The sequence below is a fragment of the Ammospiza caudacuta genome, chromosome 16 (assembly GCF_027887145.1).
Source record: "Ammospiza caudacuta isolate bAmmCau1 chromosome 16, bAmmCau1.pri, whole genome shotgun sequence".
Classification (NCBI taxonomy): domain Eukaryota; kingdom Metazoa; phylum Chordata; class Aves; order Passeriformes; family Passerellidae; genus Ammospiza; species Ammospiza caudacuta.
In genome coordinates this window covers 627,394-654,417 of record NC_080608.1, presented here as the reverse complement: position 1 = coordinate 654,417, position 27,024 = coordinate 627,394, and the positions used below count along the sequence as shown (strand labels likewise).

The following is a 27,024-nucleotide window of genomic DNA, read 5'->3' as shown; positions in this document are numbered from 1 at the left end:
TTCAGCAGCTGCACTGATTCTCTGAGATAACTGCAGGAAAACATCAAGGGAAAAAACTCTTTGTGTTGCCCTTAGCAGTCTGGACTTGAATTCCAGACTGGCATAAAGTCCACTACAACAGAAGTGACACTTGTACACTCTACAGCTTAATTGTTTGACAACTCTGCTCTGCAGTGAAGAACACATGGTGAACACATCCATGATCATCAGCCATGGATGTGTTTCTGTCCACCTCAAAAGGGCCACAGGAGAAGTGGTGAGAATCAAACCAGCTTTTCCACCAGTGGCTGTGATCAGCAGGGGTCTGACAACCTCAGCCACCTCATCTGTTTGTCTGCCAAGGGAATAAATTAACCTTAGTTCACTACAGCCTTAATTATTACCATAAACTTTTCATTTTGTTTCCTATTTTAAGTATCCCCAAGAAATATCAAAACAGGAGTCCCACTTTTCCTTCCAAAGAGTCATCCTGACTGGCCCAAGGTCAGAGGACCCAATAACACCACTGCTCTCAAGATGCCTTCCCAAAGGGGAGACTGGGCAGCATGCACCCAAAAAGCTCTTCACACCCAAACAACAGGAAGGCCCCAAAATTGCTCCATGAACTGTCCATCTATGATCTGTGGAGCATTTGCACCACAACATCCAAACTCACAGATGGGCAACATTTTGGTGGCAGACTTTACAGGACAACAAATGACATGGAACATGGCCTGCAAGCAAAAGTGTTCTGATGTATCAGTGTGGGGAGGGAACTGGCAATGAAAATGGAAAAGGTCAATAAATCCTTGTTCAGATCCACTCCAGACTAAAACACAAAGAAAGTGGCCACAACACCAAAGAGCCCCACTTCAGCCTCCTGCACATCATCTCATACCAGCAAATACAGCGAAGCCTGAAAGTCAAAACCTCAATAGAGCTTTGCAGCATTTCCAGTTATCCTGGGAACACCCAGGCCTGCAGCAGGAAGAAAAGCTCACTCAGGCAGGCAGTGCTGCTGAGCACCAGACCTTCAGAAAGCACCGTGGGCCAAAGCCCAAGCTCAGCACAGCAGCAGCAATCCCCAGTGATGCTGTGGGATTGCCTTCAGTGCTCTTAGTAAAATCTGGGATTCTGGTATTGATGTTTTGAGGAGAAAGTGATTTATCTCTGATTTGGCTGTCAGAAGCCCATAGGGAGCTGAAGGCACAGGCAGAGGCTGGGCAAAGGAGGCTCAGGGCAATGCTGGGACATTCACAGCGATGTCAGAGGTGACAGACAGGGCTCACAATATTTCCCACTCAGAAAACAGGGGGGCCAGGAGCTGTGGCCCAGAGCTGGGCAGTGGGAGGAGGAGCAGCCCTAGCCAGAGGGCATGGCAGGGTGCCACATTAGGATGCTGACAGGGCTCTGGCCAGCAGAGAGCAGGGCTCTGCTTGCCTGCCCTCCTCAGGCACCACAGCTACACCTGAGCGAAGCACACAGCACTTGACTTTTGACACAAATCATATTAATTTATTTTTCTCCTTGCTATGTCTTTTCTTCCTTTCTTTTCAAATCCCATTGTTGCAAAAGATGCTGAACTACCAAACCCAGAAAGGTTCCAGTCATGCTGACAGTCTGCCTTGTGCCCACAAAGCAAGGCTACTTGCAGCTAAAATTCTGGCTCCATTATTTTAAGATTTAAAACAGATTTTAAATCAAGATGACGTCGTTACATTGCTTTCACCACATGTTAATGAATGTCACATTTTTCTAGGAAAAAACCAAAACAGGTGGGATTTGAAGTGGGGGGAAGGGCAGGTTGCTTTGCTTTTTTGGAAACTCCCAACAGAAAATGCAATCTGTTTTCCAAAACATGTTTTAATTATCCTCTAATTGTCTCTGGAGCACTCACAGTGCAGAGGCTGTAGCTGCAGTGCCTCGGTGGGCCCAGGAGCACCCATGAGCATCCTGCACAGTGCTCAGCTCCAACACGTCACCAACACCCCTTTGTCACCACTGTCCTGCCTGAGATCAGCTAATTAAGCAGCCCTTCCCTTTGCAAGAAGGGCACCAGCAGCACAGGGGTGCCATCTCCTCTTCCCCTGTCCAAGGAGCCGTCTGGCCCCACCCTCAGCCAAGAGCTGAGCTAGCTGATGCAGGAATCAGCAGGTGATGCTGACCCTGAAACACAGCCAGCCCAGCCTGTATCACTCCAGCACTTCCCTAGAAGTGCCCAGCTCTGAGCCAGGGCAGAAATCCTGGAACAGGCTGCAGGCTCCCCTTGCAGCTGAGCTGTCTCCTGGCCAGAAGCTGTGGCAAGAGCAGCAGTGAAACCACCCGGATTTAGCCACCTGCTTAAAGATAAGCTCACACTTAACCACCCTGTGGAAACAGGATGCTCAGCTGGAGGGTGGCCAAAGGGAATTACCCATGCCAGCCTGGGCTGCATCTGGCCTGCAGCACAGAATATCAATACCCAAAAAAAAGTTTCATGCAGTGTTGATTTTATGAGATAAAACTTGTTTGATCATTGCTAAAATCCACTCTCACAGGACCCCTTCCCTACAGGGTACACTCCCTCAAGCAGCAAACTTCTCTGAGATAAGGAAGTCCATGTATATATACCAAAAGAGAGACTCTTCTATAAATCTCATAAAAATTAGTAACATATGTCTCCTTTGGCAACTGATGGCCAACACTCAGTCAGGGAGGTCACCTGAAACCAAGTACACTCACCCTCAAATACACTTGAATGCAGAAATGTCTTTAAGTCCCTTAAACTGAAGGGCTTTCACTCCTGTTCACCAAAGCAAGTTTTCCTTTTTTGTCTTGACTATTGAAATGATATTATTGCACATAACACACCATACACAAAATGAGGCCCTTTTTTTCCTTTCAGTCTGATCACCCGCACCTCCATACAGGCAGCAAAACAGACCCTGGGTCCAGAGCTCACACAACAGGTCCCTGAAGAGAAGGGCTGCGTGCACCTTCCAGCCCCTGAGCAGCACTGTGGGACACAGGAGACAGGGCTCTGTCCTGTCTGGCGTCTGTCCAGCTGCTATGGGCTGCTGTCTGTGCATGTGGATTTCAGCATCTCAAGATAGTGGTTTTGTGTAACTCCATCTCATTCCTTGGCAACAATTTATAACCTGCAAAATTCCAGCTGTTAAATCAGAGCATTGAATTTCATTTCATTTTCACTCTGCCTCTCTTTTCCTTTTCCACCACTTTCTTATCCATTTTTAATTTATTTGTCACTATTTATCACCTTTCAGTGATAATACCCAGCTACAAATACAAGTGGCTATCCAAAGTTTATACAAGGGAATAAACAGCATTTACTTTAAAAATAACCATCACCTCCAGCCCCAGAAGCAACAGAAATGCCTCACTCATGAAAGGAAGCTGCTCTCCCTTGTCTGTTGTCCTTGCCCAATCATTCAAGGTGGAGCATTCAGTTCAACCTCCTTTCCCAACAGCCAAAGGAACCAGAAATTACATCTGTCTTCCAGCAAGTCCACAATGGGAGATTTTCATGTGCTTTTTTGCTAAATGAGTCTCAAATAAGAGTGGATTTCATTTTAAATGGCTTTACAATGATCCTTCAGCTTAAAGAACGACTGCCCTCTTTGTTAAATCCCAGAAGGAGGGTGAGGGAAGGACCATTTTGCTGATGCAGCCTAAGGTTTCAGTGTGCATTAATCCAAGAAAAGCTCCAAGAGCAGCTCTGTGATGTCAGCCCTGCACGGCTCGTGCCCCATCTCTGCACTCTCAGATGCCTCCTGTGCACGGAGCAATCCCAGCCCCGCCAAGGTCCATGGAAGCCTGGCCGTGCCAAGCCACGTCTGCAGGATTTGGCTTTCCACCCAACCAACCTCCAGCACTTTGGATTTTTCTATTTCAAGCTTTCCAGTAATGGGGGATGTTAATCTGTTGTTGTTCGTGTCATAAAGCGTTACAGCATGAGATGTCCAAGGCCCACAGCATACCCAAGTTAGCTGGGAGCTGGACTTGAGAATTTCCTGGTGTTTTGCTATTTATGCTACAGAGCACTCAATAGAGAGCTCCCTATGTCACTCAACCATATGTCATTCCCCCAGCTGAACCAGGAATACAAAATCCCTCTAGCTAAGGGCCATACCGATTGCAAAAGATAAACAAATCAGGCAATTCAAAGTCCTCTCAAACCCCATCTGATAAGCAGGAAATACTTATTACCTTTCAGCCATCAAATCAACCTAATATTAATGATTTTCTCCATGACCTTCTAAACACATGAAAGTTAACTCAATAAGGTCAACAAGAGGAAATCCAAGACAGATCTCTCTCAAGCCCTCAAAGGCAAGTAACAAACCACTTTGCTTCCATGACTTTGGCAAAATTCCTGTACAAAAATCACAGCAGGATTTGCTAGCTCCCCACAACAGCCACCCTCAGCACACACTGAAACACAATGCACTCCTTTTCCCTCCATTTCACTGCAAAGTCAACCCACCACCAGGATGTTGTTACCATCGTGTCACAGAGCCTCCCACAGCTAGACAGGAGAGGATGAGCAGTGCTTGGTGTGGTCCCTTCTGTGGCTTTAGGAGCATTGGCTTTGGAAAAGCAGCTCCATGCTCAGATATGCAGAGAAGGTACTTCACAGTGAAGCTCTGTACATCCAATGGGAGACAGGCCATGGTGCAACAGTGCCAGGATTCCACAAATGGAGCTAAGCCTTTCCAAATAACAGAACTTAGAGCTTTGCTTTGGTGTTTGTTTCTTCCCAATACCCATGGAAAAATATTTTTGTCTTGAAAAATAAATTTCCAAAAATTTAAGCTGCACTCTTAAACTGTGGGAGATGTCACCATGGATGGTGACTGTGCACCTTTTGGGATAGTCTGTGACAAAGAGCATGGAGCACTGTGGAAGTGGCTGTTCAAAGTGATCAGATATGAGATTCCACAAAAAACTTTACCAATGGCATTTACATTGAAATGCTTTTTGGTATTTCTTTTTGGTGAGAAAGCTGGAAAAGGAGAAGGAAATGGGGTGATGCGGGGGTCAAGCCTGCCCATCCCTTTGGATTTCAGAAATGTTAAATAAGACCCAAGGAGAACACATTTCCAGGGCTTGTAAAGGGGACACAGCTCCATGAAGTGACACATACTTGGATCCAAAAGCTGCTCTGCAAGCGAAGCCTCCTTTCCTCCAGAGAGCTGCCTTGTACACTCAGAAAGGCAGATTGAATCTCCTTGGGCAGTGCCAGACCTCTGTTCCCTCTGAAACACACAGCCTCTGAGAAATTCAGCCATCACTCAGCCAGCCACACTTCCAGCAGCTCCAAGACGCCGCTGGCTGTCCAAGCCATGCACCACTGCAAAAGCAACGCATCTGTCGGCCTTGGAATGGCAGGCACAGTGTTACTGAGCCTGGTAGGAAACCAGGAGGGAGGCTGGAGGGAGTGCCAAACAACTGGAACCTGAGAGTTTGAGGAAATGAATGTTTTATGGCCCATCAATCAGTATTTGAGAAGAGAAAGATGATGCCACCTTCAAGAAAACGAAGTTTCTCCTTTTGATGGTGGAATGAGCCGTAGCCAGAACTGTGAAAATGCACCACGTGTGATATGCTGAGATTCTAAACTTGTTGCACCCTGGGAAATGGTTAATCCTGGGGAAGAGCAGGGTTTCAGCCTTGATGAATGGCTTTTAGGAGCCCAGCTGGGGCTCATTGCCTCTCATCTCCCCCTGCACCTGTCTGCCCTCACTGGCTTAGAACAGGTCACTGCCAGCAGCTCCCAGGTCACCTTACTGACAGTGTCACCATGAGCAGCAGCAGCTCAGCTGCCTGCACTGGGCAGCCCTGGTGCCCCCCATGCCCCTGAGCTGTGCCCTGGGGCTGCAGCACCAAAGGGGCCAAACCAACCTCATGCACCTCAGCTGAGCTTGCCATGGGCTCTTGACAGTTCCAGTCTCCAGAAATACAGTTTAGACCTTAACTCTTTTTCTTATTTTTCTCCAATTCTGATATATCTTGATGATAATGATGGTGATGATTATTAGTTAACAGCTGGTATTATTTTACCATGCTGTCCATCAGGCAAGGAGCAAGCAGGGCTTTTTCTTTCTTCCTTTCTTTCTTTGTCTTTTTTAATGCTTGTTATATCTCTGCTATATACTTCCTCTCCACACAGAAATATCCCTTCAAAGCTTGATATTATTGAGCAGCTTTCAACCATGCCCAGCAGAGCCATGTATTCTCTGCATTTGTCTGGCCTTTGTTTCTAGGAATGAAATACCAATGGCTGAACAGTGTGACTTCGTTTCACTCCTTCATTCCAATACTTGTTCTATTTCTATCCCACTGGGTCAAACTCACCTATTGTGAGACCTCACCGATTTCAATTACATCAGGGATTAATTTGTTCCATTGCGTTGAAGCTGTTAATACAATCCTGGCTGGCTCTAGATTAGAAAAGGCACGGTGAGACCTCCCTCACAGGCAGTGTGTTTAACAGCAGTCTTGATCTTCAGTTTTGTTCGGCAGTGGGGTGGGTTTTTTCTTCCCTTTGTGCCCCTTTGCCCCTCTTTTCACAATCTTCCCCTTCCTTTCTAAATTGCCCTTATCAGAACTGGGTGGTCCCTCTGCCTTCCCCGGCGCCTGGCCAAGCGCTGCCGCCCCGAGCCGCTGCCCAGGGCTTGCCAGGGAGGTCTGGGCTGACACCACACAGGTGTGACCACTCCAGCCTTGGCCCCTCATCTCTGCATGGGGCTCCAGAGGAAGTGTCTGTGCTCATCCATGTCCCCTGCTCTCTGCTGACCAGTGGCAACGTCCTCCACCCTTCACGTGGGCCACGCTGGGCCCCACATCCCTGAGAGGCTCCGTGCTGCTGTCCTCACTGCTCACTCCAGGACACACAGGTTTGTTTCTCAGAAGTCATTTCATGTCCCTGTCCCTCCTCACAGCATTGGTTTTGCTGCAAAGAAATCTGCAACAGGCTTTGCAAAACAGCCCCGACCAACCCCTGTGAAACCATGGACCGGGGAGCTCAGCATGCTACAACTGCCTCCCCTACCTTAACAAAAAACCAAATTTTCTTGATGGAGAAAGCACATCCATAACCTGTCCTGGTAAGCAGGAATTAAGCCCTTGCCTAGCAGAGGTGGCTCTGCACAGGTGAGCACAGGGCTGAGGGGCTGCCTGCCCCACCCGAGGGTGCTGCTGTCCCCAGGGCTGCAGGAGCCTGGCTGGCCACAGCAGTGGGGCTGCAGAGCTCCCAGTGGGGTGTTCCTGGCACAAAAGCTGCAGCACCCCACTAAAAATACTTACCAGCAATTTGTTCACCTCTTCAATTGGACCAGAGTCCAACTACTGAGAAAGCTGCCAGGTTCAAAGCACCCCTGACCTCTTCTCCCCTTTCCCCAGGGGAGATGCTCCTGCTGCAAACCCCTTTGGCCACAGCAGCAGGGCAGAGCACAAACCCCAAGCCCACTACCCTGAAACTGGTCAGGCATTTCCTAAACCCTGGAAAAAGGCAGAGTTATTCACCACAAGGACTTAAAATGTCAGTTTGAAGCATGGGCCTGCCAGGTTCAAGGTGACATCTCTGCTCTTCTGCTTGATGCCGGCCCAGCTGAGACCGCCACAAAAACAGGAGCAAAGGCACAAGCTACAGAAAACCTGAGGGTTACTCAGGAAACCTGAGGGTTACTCAGGAAAACCCTGCCATCAGAAGGAGATGGAAGATCATCCAAGACCAGCCTCCCCATAAGAGAATAAACATTTACAGGGGCAGCACCTCAGCGGTGATGCCGTGCTCTTCCTGGGAGCTCCTCTCATCTGGTCCCCTGACATCCTCCAAGGAACACAGATCCCTGCTCCCACTGCAGAAAAGCAACTCCCTCTAGGGTAAAACACAGCAACTACCGAGCAGTGCACACAGGGCAGAACTCACAAAATACCTTTTTGTATTGCATTTGCAAAGAAAACAGAGACCTGGCCACCAACTGTCCCCACAGCAGCTCCCAAGTCCTGACCTCAGGTGAGAGATGGCTTCTCTAAAAGCTGATTCAGCAGAGACACCAGGGGACCTGACTGAATTATCCCAGCATCACCTTCCTCTGTCAAGTGTCCTCTCTGGAAATCTTTTACTAAGCTCCAGTCAGTTCCACTGCTGCTCGTTCTGACAAGGTAACACCCAGTGACCCTCTGTGGGAATGGTGCCAAGGGGAAGGGACCTCCTCAGGAGTCCCTGCCATTCACACCAGCCCCGGAGCTGCTAACAAAGGGATCCAGCAGCAGCCTGGCATCCTAATTTCCCTCTGTGACAGAGTCCCCTTCCTGAGGAACCACAGGATGGGTCATAGAATGACCTGGGTTGGAAGGGACCTTAAAGATCACCTGGTTCCAATGCTGCCATGGCAGGGACACCTTCCACCATACCAGGCTGCTCCCAGCCCCAGTGTCCAGCCTGGCCTTGGGCACTGCCAGGGATCCAGGGGCAGCCACAGCTGCTCTGGGCACCCTGTGCCAGGGCCTGCCCACCCTCACAGGGAAGCACTTTTCCCAATATCCCATCCATCCCTGCCCTCTGGCAGTGGGAAGCCATTCCCTGTGTCCTGGCACTGTATCACCTTGTAAATTGTCTCTCCATCTTTTCTGCCAGCTCCCTCACTGCCTCACCACTGCCTGCTCCTGCCTGAGCACTGATCAATTCTGCTTGCACAGAACCCTCAATGCCAGCCCCCGTCTGTTGTCCCAGGCCATGCTTGGAGCATTTTTGCTCCAAGTTATGAACTCTGCTCCAGGCTGTCCATGCAGTGCCCACAAAACCCATCAGCATTAACAGGGAGAAATAAAAAATATACTGGCTGGGTTGGTCTGTAAAGGCTCTTCCTCCAGCACAGCCAGGACCACCCCATCCCTGCCAGCAGTCATGGAACTTCTCCCTCCCCAAAAGCCCTTTGAAATACATTCTCAAGCCCTGTTATCTCTCCTGTTTATACCACACTCCCTCTATCATTGAGAAATCTCCAAATAATTTATAAGCCCACAAGCTCCTGCACTAACAGGGCCATAAATCACATTTATAAAACCCATCACCTGCTGTTCCAGGGCTGTGGCTCCACAGTCACACGTTCTGAGGACAAGGCAGCTCTGCTCTGCACCAGCCACAGGTTTGTTCCCAAGCATCCAAGAGGATCCCAGCCCGTGTCCTGCCTCACTGTGCTCTCCCCATCTGACCCCAACACAAGCACACAAAAGAGGGTTTTCTTTGCACAAAATCAAGCCGAGGGAGGAGGATGTTTCTGGCTCCTTTCCTCAAGGAAAAAGGTTGCCCATCTAATAATCCCTAAATGAGCAGTGGGTTTTTGGGCTTTCATGTTTGCCTTCGAGCCTCCCCTTGCCATGCCAGGTCGCTGGTTTGCTTTTCCACGGAATTGCAAAACCCCTGAATAACAAGATTTGTGCATGGAAGTGCTGACACAACCCTTAACTACAGCATCCTGAACATGATACCAGAATAAGGACGCTCCCTGTGTGGCCCAGCCTATGGATAAATAAAGCATTTCAGCAGCCAGCACCGACAGATCATAAACCTCCACGAGCATAAATACCAACAACAACCCAAAAAGATTAGAGGGCTTAGGGGCGAGGCATGCTGGGATGATTTAGAGTTGGGGTGGAAGGGTCATTATTGCTGAATAGGTGGGGGTGAGTGGGCCACAGAAATCAATAAACCATTCTGCTCCCAGGGAAGGAGGGGGCCACGCTAATTGTGCAAACACATTTCCATGGCAGGCTGGAGCCCTTGGGATGCAGGAACCCCTCCATGGGCTGAGGGACAGGGACTGAGCCCTGCCATGTCCCAGCAGGGCCACTCAGGGCACAGCTCACTGAGCCCCTGGCTGGGCACACCCTGCTGCTGCAGGCAGCCAAAGTGAATGTGCAGATGCAGGCAACATTCAGCTCCACTAATTCCACTTTCAAGGGAGTTCATGTACAGCTGGCACAGGTATCTCACTTGCTTTCAGCATCACCATCGAGTCAGAGCTTTCCCAGTGTCCAGTTCTAGCACTGAACAATCACCCAGTGGGTCCTGCCAGCACCAGTTACCCTCAAGCGCCAAAGACAACTCTGGGGCCCATTTAATCCTGATCAAACAATCCCATTTGGAAGTTTCCACACTGGCATCAGAGATGGAGGTGGCCACAGATTGAGCCACAACAGCTCTGTGGATCCTCCAGTGAGGACAGGCCCAGCTTTGCAGATGGGTTTCCAGGCACAGAGTTCAAAGGCAGTGAGCAATTCCCAGTTCCTCCTTGGGTCCTCCCCAGTCCCAATTTTTCTACTTTTTTTCCCCCACCTTCTTTCTAGGAAACACAGTGATGACAAAGAGACACTCACTTTGGAGTGTGAAGCTTATTTATAAACAGGATAAATCCAAGCCATACAAATACACAAAATGCTGTTTGTACCCAAGGGTAACCAAAGGCCATTCTGGGGATCACCAAGCAGGGAACCAGCAGCATGTGGCAATGCCTGTCATTCCCAGGAAGAACCCTGAGCTCACAAGCACATACAGGGGCAAATGGTGGCAGTTTTCTACCTGCTGGTGGGAACTGGGTGCTGGTGGTAAAGCACAGGGACCTGCTCTGCTCCCCCTGCATAAACCAGTCTCCTCCTCTCTGCCCTTCCAAAGGCATTTAAAGAAAACACTGTCTACATCAGTTAATAAAATAGCCTGAAGTTTGCCCAGCTCACATCAAGCTTACAGCTTGCAGTTAATGGATTTCAACTTGACTTGGGATTTTAAGAGTTTTTGAAACAAGAAATTTCATCTTCCCTCCAGAAATAAATTCTTCAATATCTTCACTGCAAAAATATTCCCAGGAATGGACAAGTCTACTACTTATGTACTAAAGACAGCCTGGAAAAAAAATCAGATTACTGCTGAGCCTTATCAAAAATATGGCATAAACCATGTATTGACTTTAATCCAAACCAAATTGTCAATCTGCCTTCAGGATCCCATATAACAAATATGAGCCTAGAGCCAGAAAAGAAAAGCAGAGTTTGTTTTCTAATAGAAGATTTGTTCTGATCTCTATTAGCCACACTTCTGCCTGGAAATATTTACACTGCAAACACCAGGCAAATAGGATTTCTTATCTTTCAGCTTTGTTGAGTTAGGGAAAAGTCTCATTTGGTTTTAATTAATTTAGATTGCAAGTTTCCCATTTTCAGGGAACAATTCTCAACAGTTTTGGAAAATAAATCTGTTTTTTAAATATTTTAAATAAGGGAAAAAATAAAGTGGTGTTAAAATCACTGAGGTTTGGGTGCTGCATCCCTGCCCACCTTGGGGGTACCAGGGAGAGCCCCACACGTTTTGATCCGTCCATCACCAGTCACCAGCAGTGGGAAAATGCTGCTGGGGGAAAATTCAGGCCAGACAAGGGCAGACAGAGCCATGAGACCCTGGGCCTGAAGCTGGGGATCCCCAGGAGCCTTTCCTTGAGCACTGGGGGGTGTAAGGCCCTGTGCCTCGTCCAGACACCCCCCGGTCCCTGCCTGCTCTGGGGACACGCTCAGGTGCCACCCCCAGGGTGTGCCACCACCCAGCACAGGGCAGCTCTGCCAGCTCAGCCTTGCTGACCTCACATCAGACTTTGCACAATCTCCTTGGGAAGTGAAACCCCACAACTGACCCTGATGGGGCTCGGTGTCTGGGCTCACACGGTGATGGTGCACACTGGGGAAATCAGGCTCCCAGAAATGAAAGCTGAGCAAATCAATTCCATTTTCTTGTTTGCTACATTTAAATAGCAATTTAATTCCTATTACCTACTCCTTCGACATAAACAGCACAAAGCAAGCGTCTGCCTTGCTGGCAGACTGCTCCCATTTATTACAGGACAAGGGGGAATGGGTTTAAAGTAAAAGAAGAGATGTATAGGTAAGATGTTAGGAAGGCGGTCACACACTGGCACAGATTGCCCAGAGAATCACAGAATATTCTGAATTGGAAGAAACTCATTAGGATCATCCAGTCCAACCTCTGGCCCTGCACAGACACCCCAACAGTCCCACCCTGTGCTGTCCAAACACCCCTGGAGCTCTGGAGCCTCGGGGGGGTTCATCCCTGGCAGTGCCCAAGGCCAGGCTGACACTGGGGCTGGAGCAGCCTGGGGCAGTGGGAGGTGTCCCTGCCATGGCAGGGGTGGCACTGGGTGGGCTTTAAGGTCCCTCCCAGCTCAAACCAATTTGGTTCTCTGATGAGCAGGGCACGCTCTCCATGCTGGCCAGAGCTGCCCTCACTCCTCCCTTCCAGCCTGAAATGTTCCAGCTTTGAGAATCCCAATGGAAACACACACAGAGTCCCTCCCATGCCCACAGCCTGGGTGAGGCTGGCACAGCCCAGCTCTCAGCACGGAGCTCCAGGTGGAATTGCAGGGGAAGCTTGAAGCACTGCCTGCTCCCTGAGACAAAGGTGCCAGTGCCTGCAGCAGAGCTGCTGTCCTGCAGCAGCAGCAGTGCTGTCCCTGCAGCAGCAGCAGTCCTGCAGCAGCAGCAGTGCTGTCCCTGTCCTGCAGCAGCAGCAGTGCTGTCCCCATCGATTGGTGGCCCTGCTCTGATCTCAGCTGGCCGGACGCTCCCAATCACCGCAAGGTCGTGACCACGGGGTCAGAAACCTGCACCTACATACATCACAATTTATTGTACAGCTAATCAATACTGCCCTGCCCTGTGCAGTCCTACAGTGCAGCCTCACACCAGGCACTGAGGCTGCTCATGCAGGGTCGTAACCCTCCAGCCTGGGAGAGTAAGGGGGCCAGAAGCAGCTTCGTGTTAGAGCTGGACAACACGGCTGGAAACAGCACAGACTCCATTCCCTGCTCGTTCCTACAATGCAGTCCAATTCCACCTGTGGGAAGGCAAATCCAGTTATCTGACCAGGATTGTACCCCATACTCCAGTGGGAGAAGCGATGGAGCCGCGCTGTGAGATCGCCCCGGGTTTGACAGGAGGGAAGTGACCCCTGTCCTGGTGGTCACATCACTGCCAGCTTTCAGACCACCCCTCTCCTCAAATGGATAAAAAACCATCAGAGAAGCAGCAAAATGCCCTTCTATCAAAAATGTCCTTCACCCACTTTCTAATTTATCTTCCCAGGCCTTCCCATGCCAGCAGCCCTGCCTGCAGACACCCAGCACACACACTGCTCACAGTCATTGACCAGGCTCACCGCTGCTCCCTGCCTTTTTCTGTTAATTCTGGATTTCTGTGCAAGAGCAGCTCGGGGTATTCCAAAAAATACAAAAGCTTTTTAACAAGCTGTCCTTAAAAATTATGCCAAAGATAGTACTCTAGCAGGAAAAAAGGGATTTGAAATGCAGGAGAAAAAGGGAAAAAGGAACCGTGAGGACTAAAGAGTGCTAGGAATATCTTGTAGGAAAAGCAATCAGTTATTAATTGCTGCATCCTAACATTTCTATCCACACAGTATGCACTTCTCTGGGACCTTCACCAAGATTTAGCACCCATCCATTTGGATTTTAAAAGACGAGCAGAGGAATCACAGGGCACACTCAGCCCCTCTACACCCTGCTTTCCCTCAATGCCAGCTCCTCCTTGTTTCCAGATCCAGCCCCTTAGCCTGGCACCATGGGGTTCTGGGTCTGTCTGGGCCAGGTGCCAGCATCCCCAGCCTGCCCCCGCTGCCATCCCCACATGGGTGAGCCCAAGGGCTGGGCTCTGCCCCATCTCCTGTCCATCACCAACAACAGTGAGCAGGATGTGCTGGGCCATTCCCCACTGCCCACTTCTTATCACAGAATCATTTTGGTTGGAAAATGCTCTAAGATCACCAATCCACCTGTTAACCCGGCACTGCCAGGCCCATGGCTAAACCAAGTGCTTGAGTGCCACGCCCACACATCCTCTGAACACTTCCAGGGATGGTGGCTCCACTCTTCCAGTGCTTGACAACACTTTTGTTGAAGAAATTTTTTCCTAATATCCCATCTAAACCTTCCCTGGCACAACTTGAGGCCTTTTACCCCAATGCCATAGCCTCAAATCTTCCCGTCTTCTCCTGCAGCCTCCAAAGCAATGTTGACCTCCAGCAGCAGCAGCAGCAGCAAACTCAGCAGCACCAGCCCAGCTCCAGCCCCGCAGCCAGAGCAGCAGCCCAGGCAAGGAGCCATGTGCAGGACATCATCAGAGCTGTTCTGCACCCTGGGCTCCAGAGGTTAAATGTGCTCTGGCTCTCCTGGCTGCAGCAGAACCAAGGCAGTAACTCCATGAACAGGCACAGGGAGCAGGGTGTGAGAGCCTGGCCCAGGGGAGGATGAGCTGTCCCTGCCGTGTGGTTCAGCCTGAGCTGCAGCTGTTTGTGCGGGCAGAGCCGGCAGGGGCTGGGGCAGCGCTGCCCGGAACCAGCCCCACATGGAAGCACCAGGGCCGAGCAGAGCCCACGGAACCAGCCCCACATGGAAGCACCAGGGCTGAGCAGTGCCCAGAACCAGCCCCACATGGAAGCACCAGGGCTGAGCAGTGCCCAGAACCAGCCCCACATGGAAGCAGCAAGGCTGGGGCAGCGCTGCCCGGAACCAGCCCCACATGGAAGCAGCGGGGCCGAGCAGTGCCCGGCCCTGGAGGGGAAGATTGGCAGCCAGCTCCCACCCGCCGCAGCCCCTGGGGCTGTGAGGAGGTAGCACAAAGGGAAACACACAGACCATGACAGGCTAAGCCTCCTCCTTCCTCTCTGTTCCCCTTTCTTTCTCTTCATGCTATGGCGAGGCTGCTGAATGGCAACAGCAAAATACTTTTGCGGAGCCAGACGGTCTTTTATATTTTGGGGGTTTTTTTTCTTACTTTCCTTCCAGCTGCTTTGCAGGATGCCTAATCCTCCATGGACATCTGGAGAGGCATCAGGACACAGAGGCGACATGCTAGGTAGGCAGCACATTGCACAGCTCTGCATAATTTCTGCTTGTACCTGCTGTTATGGCACAGCAGGTGACCAAAACACAAAAACCCAGGGAAGGAAAGAAAAACAATCATGTCTGGACCTTCCAGGCCACAAGTACCCAGGTGGAAGCCTCCTGGTTTCAGCATCAGAGCGTAGGAAGGCCGTGCCCTGCAGCAGAGCATCTCACAGGCAGGAGGGCATTGGGTGCCTCCCTGGGCCCAGGGCTCCCAGCACCCCCAGCACAGCCCACCCCAGGCAGGGACCCTGGCACGAGGTATCCCCATCCCTGTCCAGGCACCAACAGCAGCCATTCCTCTTTTGCCTTTTTAAATCATGTCCCATGAACACATTTTTTCACCTGCACTTATCGTAATAAAGTATCTAAATCTGTGGAAAAACAAAGCAAAAGAAGCTCAGCAAGGGAGAAGAGGAAAGAGCAAAACAGAGTCCTAAGGAAAGGAAGAGATACATAAAAATACTCTCAAGGAACTGGGGAGCAGCTTATATATCTACAATAATGATTTTCAGTCCCAGATGAGTCTCTCTCGTGAGCTCAGTCTCACACAGCAGAGAGGGCTGGCTGACCAGCTCGGTGCTATCAGCTTACAGCAAAATCAAGTATTCAGTGTGGCTGCCCAAGCCCCCAGTGCTGCTCATCCTCCCTGAGCCTCCTGCAACCCTCAGCAGTCACTCACAGCACCAGCTGCATCCCACATGCCAGCCACAGCAACAGGGCTCGGGCAGTGTCACCCTTTGCCCATTCTGCTCTTTTCTCTTCCACCTTGGTGTGCTACAGCCAAGCTACTCTATAAGAAAAACTAATTCTGAGTTTGAGCAGGAATTCCTCCCGTGAATCCCACTCCGCTCCAAACCCAGCACTGCTCCAAACCCAGCAGCTCTCAGAGTCCCACACTGCACTGAACCTCACACCACTCCAAACCCTGCACTGCTCCAAACCCCACGCCCCTCGCCCCCATCCAGTCTTGTACTTGTCAGGTGCAACAAGGAAAGCAAAAGCAAAATATAACACAACCATCACACCGCATCCAATTAAAAGCTGAACTTCATAGTGTCCTTCTAGACACTCTCCTCAACAACGCCCATGGCCATCTCTGTTCCTCTGAAGCACCTCACACATCTCTGGAGCTTTGGCAAAGCAAACTGCATTCATGCAGGGGTGCAGAGCAGAGTCCCCGAGGAGCTCTGCTCTGCTGCCCATTGCCACAGCAAAGCCAAGCCCCCAAATGCTGAAGCAGCTCACGTTTGCGTCAGCCTCGCTGGGGTGAGAATCTGGAAACAGCTTTGCACATCTTCCTGCTAAATGTCTTTGAGGGGTCTTTGTGGCAGAGAACCTATAGGGCTGGGGACCTTCAGTGAGAGGCAAAGGCGTGGTGTGCCCAGGGCAGGCAGCTGGTGGGGCACAGGCCGCACATCCCCATCTGTGAGGAGCAAGACCCACAGCTACGCTCACCTGAGCTAGGCTGAGCCCACGGGGAAGCCCAGCACACAGCAGCCCAAGCACCAGCCCACTGCCACTCACCTTCCCTGCTCCAATGTGTCTCCTCTTCCTCCACAAGCCCAAGCTCTCCAAAGTTCAGGAGGCAGAAGCAGGATACACGGGGCAGCTTCAGGACACAACACTTCGTATTCTGGTGCAATGAGTCAGCAGCAGGGAATAAAAATCCCTTGTGGAAAACCACATGGTTATTTCCTGGAGAGCAAGGGCATCTGCAACTGGAACAAACGCTCTCATGTACAACAGGACCCAGCCTCTGCAGGCCAGCAGAGCCATACCATCACCATCAGGAAGTGCATCCACCACTGGGAGTCCAGCACAGCACAGAGCCAAAGCCAGGGCCCATGCCATCAGCTCCAGCCCATGATGGGGCCAAGCGCTTCCACATGGCTGAGCTCCTCTGCTCATTGACTCAGGCTTTGCTTACACAGTTTCTCTGGTCTTCTCAGTGCCTAGTAATCAAGGCAGGTGCAATCCGAAAAATCAACAGAGAGCTGCCCAGGCTTGCACAGACCACATTTGCCATATTCTGTCCTTTTCATGATGACTTCTCCACCCTCATGGAGCAGGAGGCAGGTACTGGCACAGGGATGCTGTGCCGAGGACGTGGTGTTGCCAATCCAGGCTGAGCAGAAAGGGCAGGCACGGGATCACCCAGCCTGGGGGGCTCTGGGCCCCAAGGACTCTTGGCATGCAGGGCCTGACCACAAGGAAGGAGCAGCTCACGGAGGCACCACCTGCCCCATCCCACAGTGCTTCAGGAGCAATGTAGGGATGCCCAAGCACCATCCCTGGCAGCACATGCAGCCTTGGCACCACCTCAGGACAGGCACTGTGCCACCCAGAGAGGACAAGGGCAGGTAGGTGCCCATCTGCAGGGATGGGAGACATGAGAATAACCTCGTTGGTGATGTGCAGTGCAGCTCCCCGCCTTTGGTGCTGTCACCAGCAGGGCAAGGACAGGGCAGGCAGGGAGCTGTGGCCCTGGCACTGCTGCACACCTGCAGAAAGAGTGGCCAGCCAAGGCAAGCTGGCCGGGTTGTGACCAGGAACTGCTTTGGCTTCAGTCCCCAGAGCTACCTGGTGGCACTCACCACCCATCCTGCCTGTCCCGGGGAGGACAGCCCTGGATCAGCAGGCAGGGAGAGGGGAGGGAGCTGCTCACGCCTCTGACATGTGCTGCGTGTGGCTTGGCCAGACCGCAGGATCTGGCTCACTGAACGTGTGGAAGCAACACTTCTCCGTGTCTCACTTTACAATGTCCCAAACAATAACTGTCTGTCGCTGCACAGGAGCTTAGGAGAAACACAAGTTGCTATTGGCATGGCACACAGCAGCCTTCCTCTTACACAACACCAGCAGATGTGAAAATAGCCTAGTGCTGCCTTGTGCATTCCTCTGACCTCCTGTTTGCTTCTGGATCAGATTCCAAAGCTGGATCTTAACCTACAAGAGCCATAAAAGCGAAGGATTTGGCCCTATCAGGGACCTCTTCATAATCTAAGACAGATGCACTCCGTGTAGGAGAACACAGCGAGGTTGATCAGGCAGGGAAGGGGCTGGGGCAGGACCACCCTCTGCTCTGCAGCACAGCCAGGGCAGCCCACGCTGGCACTGCCCCGTGCTCTGCCTGCCCATGCACCTGACGTGGCACTTGAGGGACAGAAGAGCTGGAAGCTCTTGCAAACGAGGACAGCACTCAGAACCTCGGATCCTACTGCTCAACTTACACTGAAGCTGCCTCCAGCCCCCACCTGCCCTGGCAAAGGGGCCCTCTGAGATCTCATTTTCTCACATTTGTTATCCTCACGGTCACTGGTGCTGCTAGAGCCAGCACAGCGTGGGGCAATCCCCTCAACCCTGCAAGGTGCTTCTGGGCTTTCTCACCTGCTTGTAGAGCAGAGATTGACTCCAAAGCCAAAGTGAAACCCAAAACCACTCCGGGCATAAAGAACAAAAAAGCACATGGAAGAGAAATTGCTCCTGGAAGTGTGAAAAGGTAGGAGAATAAACTGAAAAATGCTAAAGATGTGATAGAGGGAGAGTTCAGTAACCATCAGCGAAAGAGCATTCCTAAGAACAACCTGCATAAATAAATTATTGTCTCCAGGGTCTGCAGGGGTATCCAGTGTCCCTGCTTTGGAACTGTAGCAACTCCAAGCATCAGAGTGACTTCCTAAGAGGCAAGAGAAGAAAACAAGACAGGGGCATTGCTGTCACAGGGGAAGGTGCGTGACCTCTCCTCCAGGCAGCCCTGTGAGTCCAGGGCTGCTCCCAGGGCTGTGCTGCACCCACGCTCCAGCAGTGCTCCCCTCTGTCCCACCATGTGTCCATCCCTGTGCTTCTTGGTGCAAATGTCACACGATGGCAAAGCCCTGGAGGGGCCCGACTCACCCAGGGCTCTAAATCCTGCTCCTGGAAACTGCCGACCCTCCGACCTCCCTGTGGCCAGGGCTGGGCAGCACTTCCCAGGGCTGCCATAACCTGCCCACAGGAGATCCTACACCCGCCCCATCAGGAGATCCTACACCTGCCCCATCACCCCTGGCGGCTGCAGTGCGGCCTTGGGGTCTCTGAGAAAGCTTCTGGCCAGAGCTGAGCCCCCAGCACAGAACTGCAGCAGCTCACTCGTCAATGCAGCACAGCCCTGTACACAAGGATCCACAGAACACACAGAGCATACCCAAACCATGGTGTTTTGTCTCAGAATCCCTCCAGCCCCACACACACTGGGGTGATTGCTGCCTCTGCACACAGAGCCACAGGTACCAGGCAGCAGCATAGCACAGTAATTCTAAGACCAGCACACAGGACGAGCCACAGATCATGGCTTGAGCGCAGGGCAAGAGGCAGCCTTAGAATATAATCCCCTTCAGGAACTCTTAAATCTCCCCAATACAACACAGAGCCCTTTAAGCAAAACTAAACAACTTCCTTTAGACTAAATAAATATTAAACCTAAGTGATGCATTAATTTACTCCAGTTCACCAAAGGCTAACTCCTACCCAAACTGATCATTATTAAAGAAATCCTATAATCCCTTGGTCCCATTCAGGCTCAAAACATGTAATCCCATGAATAAATCCAGAAAGAAAGTGTAACAAAACGGGCAATAAAAACTTACAGCATTCACATCTTTTCATCTACCATTAATACTGTAAACACTCACTCGAAGGCCCTCGAGTATGACTAATCTAATGTTTTGGCTCCCCACACCAATCGCCGGAGGAGCTCGGTGTGCGTGTGTCACCAGCGAGCTCCGGCTCCGCCGCCTCTCCAGCCCGGCCAGGACACCTCCGCAGGGCCCATCCCACCCCACAGCCCCCAAACGCTGCAAAATCAGCACAAAAGGTAGCAAGTATGGTTCTAATAGCACCAGAGCACAGAGCTTTCTTCTTTTTTCCTTTTTTTTTTTTTATTATTTTATTGCTTTGGAAGCCTGCAAGCTCCAACTGTATAAATGCCAATAACTTTGTTTTAAGGCTGCTGAAGTAAGAGATCAGATTTTAGCAAGTGCTTTCCAGGCAGCCGGCCAAACTTTTTCTGATTCACTAAAAGCACCGAAGGGAGGGGGAGAGGAAGGGGGCTGGAGGGCTGATTAACTTCAGTTACCGCACAAGCGCAAAAAAACCTCTCCCCGCTGCAAAGGGTTCCGGCGCTGCGAGCCCTGCGCAGCCTGTGATTCTTCGGGCTGAAAAATCCCGCAGCGGAGAGAGAGAGCAAACACCTTCCAGCGGCAGGGTCATTCCAGCTGCGGATCCTCGCCTGCCGGGGAGGCTGCTCCACCAGCGGAGGCTCTGCCGGTGTCGGGTTCGAGCTGCACTTTTTGGAGGGGATGAGGAAAAAAATGTGATCGGGCATTTTTTGGATGGGTGGGAGAGCCGGGGATGGAGCCGGTTCGGGTTTTAGCTCTGCCAGAGGGATGGAGCCCCCTCCAAGGCTGTGCTCATCCAGGACCGTGCCCTGCTGCCGCTGGGGATCCGGAGAGGCTGAGCAGGTGCAATCCCGGCCAAGGCACAGCTCAGGGCCGAGGGTGTCACAAGTGTCCCCCAGCTCCGGCGGGAAGGGGCCAGAGCCACCCAAGTGGCACCTGCTCTGCTCAAACCCCCGGGGCAGCGGGGCAGCCGCCATCCATCCCCAGCCGGGGCACCTGGGCCGCGGAGCCGCGCTCAGGGTGTTCCTGCAACGGCCTCGTTCCTGCCGAGACAGGATCAAAGGCTGGAGCTGACTTGGACGGCGTTCTACTGAATAATGGGGAGGGAGCACGCAGCCTCCTTCTCTTGGCTAGGAAAACTTGTGTTTTTCAAAGCATCGGTTTTTGGGAGTGAGTTACCGAAGAGGGGGAGAGGAAAAAAAAAAAAAAGAAAGAAAAAGAAAGGAAAAAGAAAATTTTAAAAAAGAGAGGGGCGAAAAAAAAAAAAAAAAAGAAATGGGAAAAAAGGGCGAGCAGGAGAGCGCCTGCTCTTCCAAGGCAAGTGCATCAATCAACATTGTGCAAGGAGAGTCCAGCACTCCCTCTCACATCATTAGCCAGGCTAATGCACTCCAGAGGATGCTGCTACGGCAGGCTACCGGCGCACCGGCTGCACCCCTGCCCGCACCGGCGGCAGAGCACAGCGGGGCACGGCACGGGAGCTGAGCACAGGGGAAGCCCCGGTCCAGGGCAAGTGACACTCCAGCATCTGGTGCGGGGCTCGGTTTCATACAGCTATAAAAACTAGAGGGAAACAAGTGAAAGCCCCAGCCAAACCTGCCTGGCACTCGAGGTCAGCACGCCGCCTTTGTTTCTATTTTACAACCAAAAGCGAGAGAGGACAGAAAGGACACGTACCTGTACCTGAAAGCACAGCAGCAGGAAATGTAAACATCTGGAGAGGAGAAAAAAAAAAACAACAAAAGATCAAATGATGCGGTAGAATGATTAAAGTTGATTTTTGTTTGGTTTGGTTTTTTCTTTGTTTTTGTTTGCAATTTTTAAAGGGTTCAGAGCGATGCTCTGCTTATAAAAAGGCTCAGGTCCCCATTACCACCTGGCTGCAAGGAAAATGCAACCGGAGCCTCCAGAATGAAAGTTTAAAAAAACAATTAAAATATTTTTAAACATAAAAAAAAAAAAAAAGAAATATGCCGTAATCCTTACAGGCAAGTGCAGGCTGAGAGCAGTGAATACATCGCTGGGCGCGGAGGGGGCTGGCCGGCGGCTGGTCGCTAGCGGAGCGCAGTCCCCCGCCGCCGCGCTGACATGGGAGCGATCCGGCCGGCGAGCTCCGATCCCCGCCGCGCTGCTCCGCGCCGCTCCGCGCCGCCGGGAAGTTGTGGTACCGCCCGCTCTGCCTCCGCCGAGTGACTCGTCAGGCATCAGCTCTCCTCTCCCCCTGTCTCTCCTCCTCCTCCTCTCCCTCTCTCCGCCTTTGGGGGGATGAAGGTGCTTATTGTCAGTAACTTCCGATCATCAGCAAGTGCCCCCCCGCGTCCCCCCGGGCCGGGCCAGCCCCGCCGGGCGGATGGAGCCTCTCGGCCGCCGCCGCGCCCCGCTCCGGGCTCCGCTGGGCGCCCCGCGCTGCGCGCTCCGGGCGGGCGGCATAGCGATGCGCGGGGCGCGGAGCGGGAGGCGGGACCCGCCCGGGCGGAGCGGGGCTGGCACCGCCTGCGCGGAGGGGGCACCGCCCGGCCGCGGGCAGCGCCGGCCGGGGAAGCGTTTTCCACAGAGAAAGCGAGGGAGGGGGTCGGGCTGCCCCGAGCCCTGCCCGGCCCGACAGAGCGGGCGGCGCCGCCGCTCGCCCGGGACGCGAGGGGCTCGGAACGCCCGGCACAGCGGCCGCTGCCCCGCTCACCGGCGCGGGGGCCGCGGCTCACCGGGGGCCGCCGCGCCCTCACCTCCGACGGGGCAGGAGCGCGCCCCGTGCCCTCGAGCCCCGGGCGGGCGGCAGCGGGGCCCGGCAGCCCCGGAGCGGCGCCTCGCGGGCCGGGACAGCCGCGGCCGCCCGCTCCGTGGGCCCGGCTCCGCTCCCCGGCGGGACGCGGACGGCGGGGTCAGCGCGGCGCTGCCGCCGCCGCTCCGCACGGCTCGCCTGCCCTCCAGCGGCCGCGCCGCCGCCCCGCACCGCCCGCGGCCCCGGGGAAAGCCCAGAGGCTTCCTCCGCCTCAGCTTCGGGGAGGGGTTTTTGTTTGTTTGGGGGTTTGCTTTTTTAGGGAAAAAAAAAAAAAATCACACGCTGATAGCGTGTGGTAACTCTTTCCTCTTGTCTGGAAGCTCGTTCATAGCAGACAAGATGCCAGGAACCGTTAACCTCCGCACATAGCCGAACTCTCCAAAGAGCACCCAGCGTCAGTTAACACCTTATTAAGTGAGAACATAACCCTAGCTCAGAACTCCGAGCTTTCCAAATTCTCCACTCAAATAACAGCGTGCATCAGCGCAGCGTGTCGGGCCCAGCTGCTCCCACCCCTGCAGGGACTGAGGTGCTCGCTCCCCCGGCACTCTCAGCCACGAATAAGCAACATCTTTAATCCCTGGAGTTCATCACTGGGGAGCCTTCAGGTATCAAGTCACAGGGTTTTTCGGCCCATAGTTTCAGGCTCAAGAGGCACAGAAAACATTAAGTTTTAAAACAGTGATCAAAGCAAGTCCTTATAAAATTTCCAGCACTAACACATGTCTGTGATGTATCTAACAGACTTCACACTTCTGGTCTTATGGATCTGCAAGTTAAAAAAAAAACCAAAAACCCAAACTGCTGTCAATTGCTGATGTCACCAACATCAGAGGCCCCATGCATCCCTGTCCTGGCAGTCCCATGGCACCTTGCCACAGCTGAAAGCTGTTTTCACACGTGGCCAAGAATATCAGAGCCACCATCCTGAGCCCTACAAGTTGAGCTCACCGAGATGCCTACACTGAAACAATTCAGAATTTGGGGACTCACAAGATCACAGTATTTAACTTAGATGTGAAAATATTCCATGTATCCCTAATCATCACCAGTACCTCATTTCTTGGAAGCAGTTTGGGTGGCAGAAGCCCAGCCTGTGCCATCTTATGCTAGTAGGTGCTGCTCAGCCCCCAGGAAAGGTACAGGGTCATGGCCACCACAGCCCCTCACCTTGCTAACTCCAGTATGTGCTGCCCAACACACACAGGAGTTCTGCAAAGCCAGGGGCAGTGACTCCTCCAAAAGCCTCACAGTTACCTGTCAGCATGAGCTTTGACTGCTCCTCAGGCTTTTCCATCACTTGCCTCCAAGAAAAAGCTCCACAGATGGCCACTGATGGCTCTGCCCAATACCCAAGGTGGCCCAGGGCTGCTGCACCTGGCTGGAAGAACAGCTCAAAAAGGAATTTGTAAAGCTGCTGCTAACATTTATCATTTTAATTGCCCCAACAGCACGTAAAATTACAGCAGCTACAACAGAGCTGTGAGCTATGCATGGAAAAACTCATCCCAGGTGATGCTGGCCCAGAGCATGCTGAAGAGCCATGTGCTGGTAGCACAGCTGTCCCCACAGCCATGACCCCAAGGACTTGGATTCACACAAGCCAGAAGGACCTGGACATGTCAAACAGCAAAAACTGCCAGGGCAACACAAGGGGTTGTTTTAAAGATGGCACATGAGGGTTTTCTTCTTTCAATTACTGTATTTGTAATCACAAAAATTCTTTTTTGTAATCACAAAAATCTTTTGTGCTCAGTAGTCTGACAAAACCCCTAAATTTTCAATATCCAAATAGTTACCTGGAGAATAATACCAATATTGGGTGAATTTCAGCCAATTACCAGTCTTGAACAACACAGAGGGGGCACAGAATAGAGAAGAGGCAGCTCATACATGTCTCTGAAAAAATAGAAATATCATTTAGCGGCATGCTGTTATGAATATATACGAGCATGTGTGTGTGTGTGTGTGTGTGTGTGTGTATATATATATATAATATTAAAAGCTCCACACCCAAACCTGTTGCTCCACTGCTGAAGGCTCCTGTGTGATCAGATTCCCAGCACAAATCTAGCCAGAGAAGCTGCTGCCCACTGGAAAACCTTTAAGGGTGTTTATTTTTCTTACAGCACGCTCAGGGTGTGAAGGCTGGCACAGCAGCTCCTGAGAGCCTGACGTTCACAGCACTTTATAAAACAAGACAGGACCAGGTAGGAGCGTGCACTGCAGGACGCCCTGGGAGCTCCTGGGGTTACTGCCTTCCACTCACCCTTGCAAATGCCTGAATTGAGGCTGTGTCCTGCAGTCCCTCGGTGGCTTATTGGATTAGTGGGCGCCCTTCAGCAGCTCAAATCAAAGTCTGAGCAGCCTGACCTTTCCCTTGCAGGGCAGTGAAGGTGCCCCCAGTGAAATGAGCTTCCCTCATTGCTCCACTGGTCCATATCCCACGAGGAGCAGGCGTTTCACAGAGCATGGAGCCCATTCAATGGGGCCAAGGACTTAAGAGCATGCTTGAATGGGAAGCCTTCCTACCCCAGATACCCCTTTGGAATGTGAAAGAGAAGCCAGCAGGAATGGCCAGGAACTGGCCCTGCTGCATCTGGCACACCAAGATTTAAATTAAACTCAAAAACCTGGGCTGATGTTGTGCAAATACCAAGTTCAGCTCTACATCCCAGCCCTGCTGCCAGTGAGCAAATCCGTGTGTGGTTTGCTCCTGTTATCTGCATCTCCAGCCTTGTGTTGTTCTATAAGCCAACTTTTCCTTACAGAGAATCCAGCTGAAGAGGTTTTCTGAATCTGAAAGCCTTGGTAAAAGGAAAGACAACTTGCAGACTGACTAGGGTGCATGTTCTGCCTATATCCAGTTTACACACAGAAAGACAACTTCATCCCAAGGTAAGGAATGCTTCTGCCACACAGTGTGGACACTCAGGGAAGGAGGGGATGCTGTGCAGTTACTGCCATTTGACAGAAGAGCCACCTCAAAATGACCCTGAGCTGTCCAGGAGGACAGGACTTCAGCCTCACCACATTCAGGGACAGTCTTGCAGAAGGAACATGGTGAAGAACAGTCAGGAGATGGATTCAGCCATCACAGCTTGGACTTCTTGGGAACAGAGGCAACTGCAGCATCCCTTCCAGCTCTCAGCCACAGGGATGTCTCGTGGCCCCTTGCAGAGGGAGAACCCAGCATGCTACAGCCCTTGTTCTGATGTGTATCATTACTTTCTAAGAGAAAAGAAACCCTAGAGAGGCAGGCATTATCCAGCAGGCAGGGTTTCAGAGCTTATAAAGGTTTTACACCCCTTGGATTTTCAATGGGATTTGGGGACTTAAACCTCAGATTCCTCTAAAAGCTCCAGCGTACTCATAAACAAATCCCAGTGTTTTATCAGCAGAGCAATGAGGGTAATCCCTGACAATGATGGACATCTCAAGCTAAGGGGCAGACCAGTGGGTTGCTTCAACACCCTGCTCTGCTGGGTATCAGCCCCTCTCCAGTGCCCAGGGCCCCTCAGCTGGAGCCAGTGTCTGGCCCAGGGTGCACACAGACACGGGCCTGCCTCGGCCCCAGTGCCCAGGAGCATGGCAGCTCCCCTCTGAAAGCATCAGACAGCTGCTTTTGAAGGGAGGCAAGAACAGGCCAACCCCTGCAGACAACCCTACACAAACCAGTGGGAAATTCCACTTTTCAGCCTTTGCACTGCACTAAATCTGAGGGCTTGGCTCCTTGTATTTATATTCCTCTATGGTTTCACTTTTCCCTAAAAAAAAAAAAAAAATTAAAAAAATCACAAGCTGTTAAGCTTCAAAACTTAATATTTCCTTAACTTAGAGCTTTTCAGCTCAACAGCTCTTAAACATAAACCTCTTTGACTGAAGTCTTCTGAATCAGGCTGTCTCCAGCAAGTGCCCAGCTCAAGCCCTGTCTGTGGGATGACCCATCCCTCCCCACAGCACCACCCTGGGCTCCTGCCCTCTGCCCCAGGGCAGGACCTCACACAGCGTGCATGAGCACCCCTGTCCCCACAGCTGGCAGGGACACTGCAGGGACAGCTCAGGGCTGATGCAGGCACTGCCTGGTGACACCACAGACCTCTCAATGCCCTGTGTCACTGGCCCCACTGGTGACACGAGTGAATGAGTGACCCTGGAGGAACTCAGGGTGGGCTGTGGGACAGCTCAGGTTCTGCAAACATCGCTGGAAAACCTGTGTTACTACTGACCTTTCTGAAGAGGAATTGCAGCCACACTTTGCATCAGAGCATGGATTTAGAAAATGTCATATGGGTGGATTTACACAAAAAAATATTGGAAAATGCCATTTTTCTGCAATGTCACAGATCAGTAAAGAGACATCTCTGGAAGCCCCATTCTCCTGGGGCATGCACAAACATCTCCTGCAAGCAGAGGAGGTACAACAGCAGGGCTCTTATCAGCATTCTCCACCATGGCCTCAATGAGGGCACCAGCCACAGCTGGGCTCTCAGGGACACTGACAAGCAACCCAGACAGGGCACAGATTCATGCAGGAGCACCATGTTTGCCATGGTTCCCAAGCTTTTCCCAGAGATCAGGGAAAGGCCATGCTGCTCCAACAGACTGGAGGAGGAACTGAAAACGATCAGAAGACTGAAAA

At 51.9% G+C, this 27,024-nt stretch overlaps 1 protein-coding gene across 1 annotated transcript in view; it reads right to left on the bottom strand.

Annotated features, from left to right (window-relative positions):
- Positions 1-21,782, bottom strand: part of FGF18 (fibroblast growth factor 18) — a 64,120-nt gene extending 42,338 nt beyond the window's left edge. Inside the window, exons 1-2 of the mRNA XM_058815368.1 lie at positions 21,590-21,782; positions 21,281-21,317 (exon numbers count right to left, since the gene is read on the bottom strand). Of these exons, the coding sequence (XP_058671351.1) occupies positions 21,281-21,317; positions 21,590-21,621 (69 nt within the window). The 5' untranslated portion in view covers positions 21,622-21,782. The remainder of the gene's footprint in view (positions 1-21,280; positions 21,318-21,589) is intronic.
- Between the last annotated feature and the right edge of the window lie 5,242 nt (positions 21,783-27,024).